Source organism: Melampsora larici-populina (genome assembly GCF_000204055.1).
Source record: "Melampsora larici-populina 98AG31 unplaced genomic scaffold MELLAscaffold_152, whole genome shotgun sequence".
Lineage (NCBI taxonomy): Eukaryota > Fungi > Basidiomycota > Pucciniomycetes > Pucciniales > Melampsoraceae > Melampsora > Melampsora laricis-populina.
The window spans coordinates 19,967-21,783 of record NW_006768915.1 but is presented as its reverse complement, the minus strand read 5'-3'; the positions used below and the strand labels follow the sequence as shown (position 1 = coordinate 21,783).

Here is a 1,817-nt window from a genome sequence, read left to right as displayed (position 1 = left end):
AGAAACAAAGGGTTTCCTAATTTCGATATCATGAATGAGCTTGAGCATGGCCGAAATGCGGATGACACGATGGTTCGAGGAAGTCGAGTCGCCAAGAAGACACAAACAAAGCACAACGAGCTCACTGCAGAGGAGTTGGCTTTAGATGATGGAGTCAACGATGCTGATGGTAATGACAGTGTTCTACCACAAGTGAACCTATCAGAAGGCACTGGAGGTATGTATCTTTCTACAATCATCCTGTAATTTATTGTTTTTATTGATCTAATCTGTTTTTACTCTTTTGTTCTATAGCTCACTTATCAGAGGTGTTGATCGATACAGCAACAACCACACCAGTGGTATCACCATCGTCCCCAGCTCCTCCAACCTCACCTTCTCCTCCACCTAAGCCAATCAACGCCAAACGAGCTGCGCCTTGTTCACCAAAGCCTCGTCAACATCGAAAGAAGGCAGATCACCCTAGCAGTACCGATGCCCTCATGATTCTTGCCACAGTCAGCAAGGAAAAGTTGGCTGCTAAGGAGTCCGATCGTCAGGAAGCTATTAGGACTAGGGAAGAACGTCAAGCTAAAATCGATATGATGAATTATGAACGGGATATTCAACTTGAGAAGATGCGAAATGAAAGAAAAGCTGAAGCAGAGGCCAATGCACTGGAGCGCCTTCGATTTAACGAAAGTCGCATTCAGGCAAAGGTGGAGAAGTATCCAAACCAAGTTAAGGCGATGGAGACGTTTCGATCAGAAGTAAAAGACAATATCTCACACGGAGCTGACAAAATGAGAGCAGCTATCATTTTAAACGTTGAGGAAAAAGCTTTTTTCTTCAACCAACTACCTGATGATATGAGATGGGAATGGCTCAAGAGTGAAATTGCTAGCAGTTAGATTTATAAATTTGTACCTAGGATAATTTGTGGTCTAGTATAATGAATATCAAAGTATGTTTCATGAAATCAAAAACATTAAAATACTATTTGATCTATTTGAATCCAAATAAAACTATACTTCATCTCCATTGCCTTCTAGGATGAGCCATGTAATCATCAAACATTGCCTGTGCCATAGCATCCCGAGCAGCATGTGCCTCATTTTGAATGCCAAGATCGGGTTCTTCATATTCGTTGTTTGCTCTAGCCTGTGCCCATTCTACATTTTGAGTATTCTCTTGCTCCCTTTGCAGCCTGTCAAACTCGTCATAGAAAGAGTCTTCTGGTCCAGCATCCCGTATTATATTGTGTAGAACACAACATGCTACCACAAGTGAGTATTGAACTTCCAGATCATATCTAGGCATGTATTTCATCACTTGAGATCTTATCTTCATCACACCAAAGATGCGCTCAATGACATTTCGTGCCATGGCATGCCGTAAATTGTAAAGTTCTTGAGGAGTACGTGGAGCACGGTTTCCAATGTTCCATTCTTGAAGATGATATCGAGTTCCAGAGTATGGGATCCACACATCTGGGCGATGAGGATAGCCCGAATTGCCTAAATAGTATCTTCCTAGAAACCAAATTACATCAGATAATGGAATTTGAAGGTATCAATCAAAATACTCACCTTCAGGTACAATGAAAGCACCATTCTCACGTGCTCTGGTGAGAACATAAGAGTCATGTGCCCTACCACCAATTCCCGCATAAACAAAGAGAAACTTCATGTCAAATGAACAAGCTGCTAGTACATTTTGAGATAATGTAAAATGTCGATTGCGATGTTTAGATCTATCAGCAAATTTGACTTGAGCTTCAATGTGAGTGCCGTCAAGAGCTCCAATGCAATTTTGGAACCACGGATATAATTTTGAAT

The 1,817-nt window shown here is 41.3% G+C and overlaps 1 protein-coding gene across 1 annotated transcript; it reads left to right on the top strand.

The window, feature by feature from the left end:
* Window positions 1–392: 392 nt before the first annotated feature.
* MELLADRAFT_58246 (uncharacterized protein) lies at window positions 393–996 on the top strand (the record flags this gene model as incomplete). Its single annotated transcript, XM_007419272.1, has 1 exon — window positions 393–996. One exon carries the CDS (start codon window positions 483–485, stop codon window positions 888–890), a length of 408 nt encoding a protein of 135 aa, XP_007419334.1.
* Between the last annotated feature and the right edge of the window lie 821 nt (window positions 997–1,817).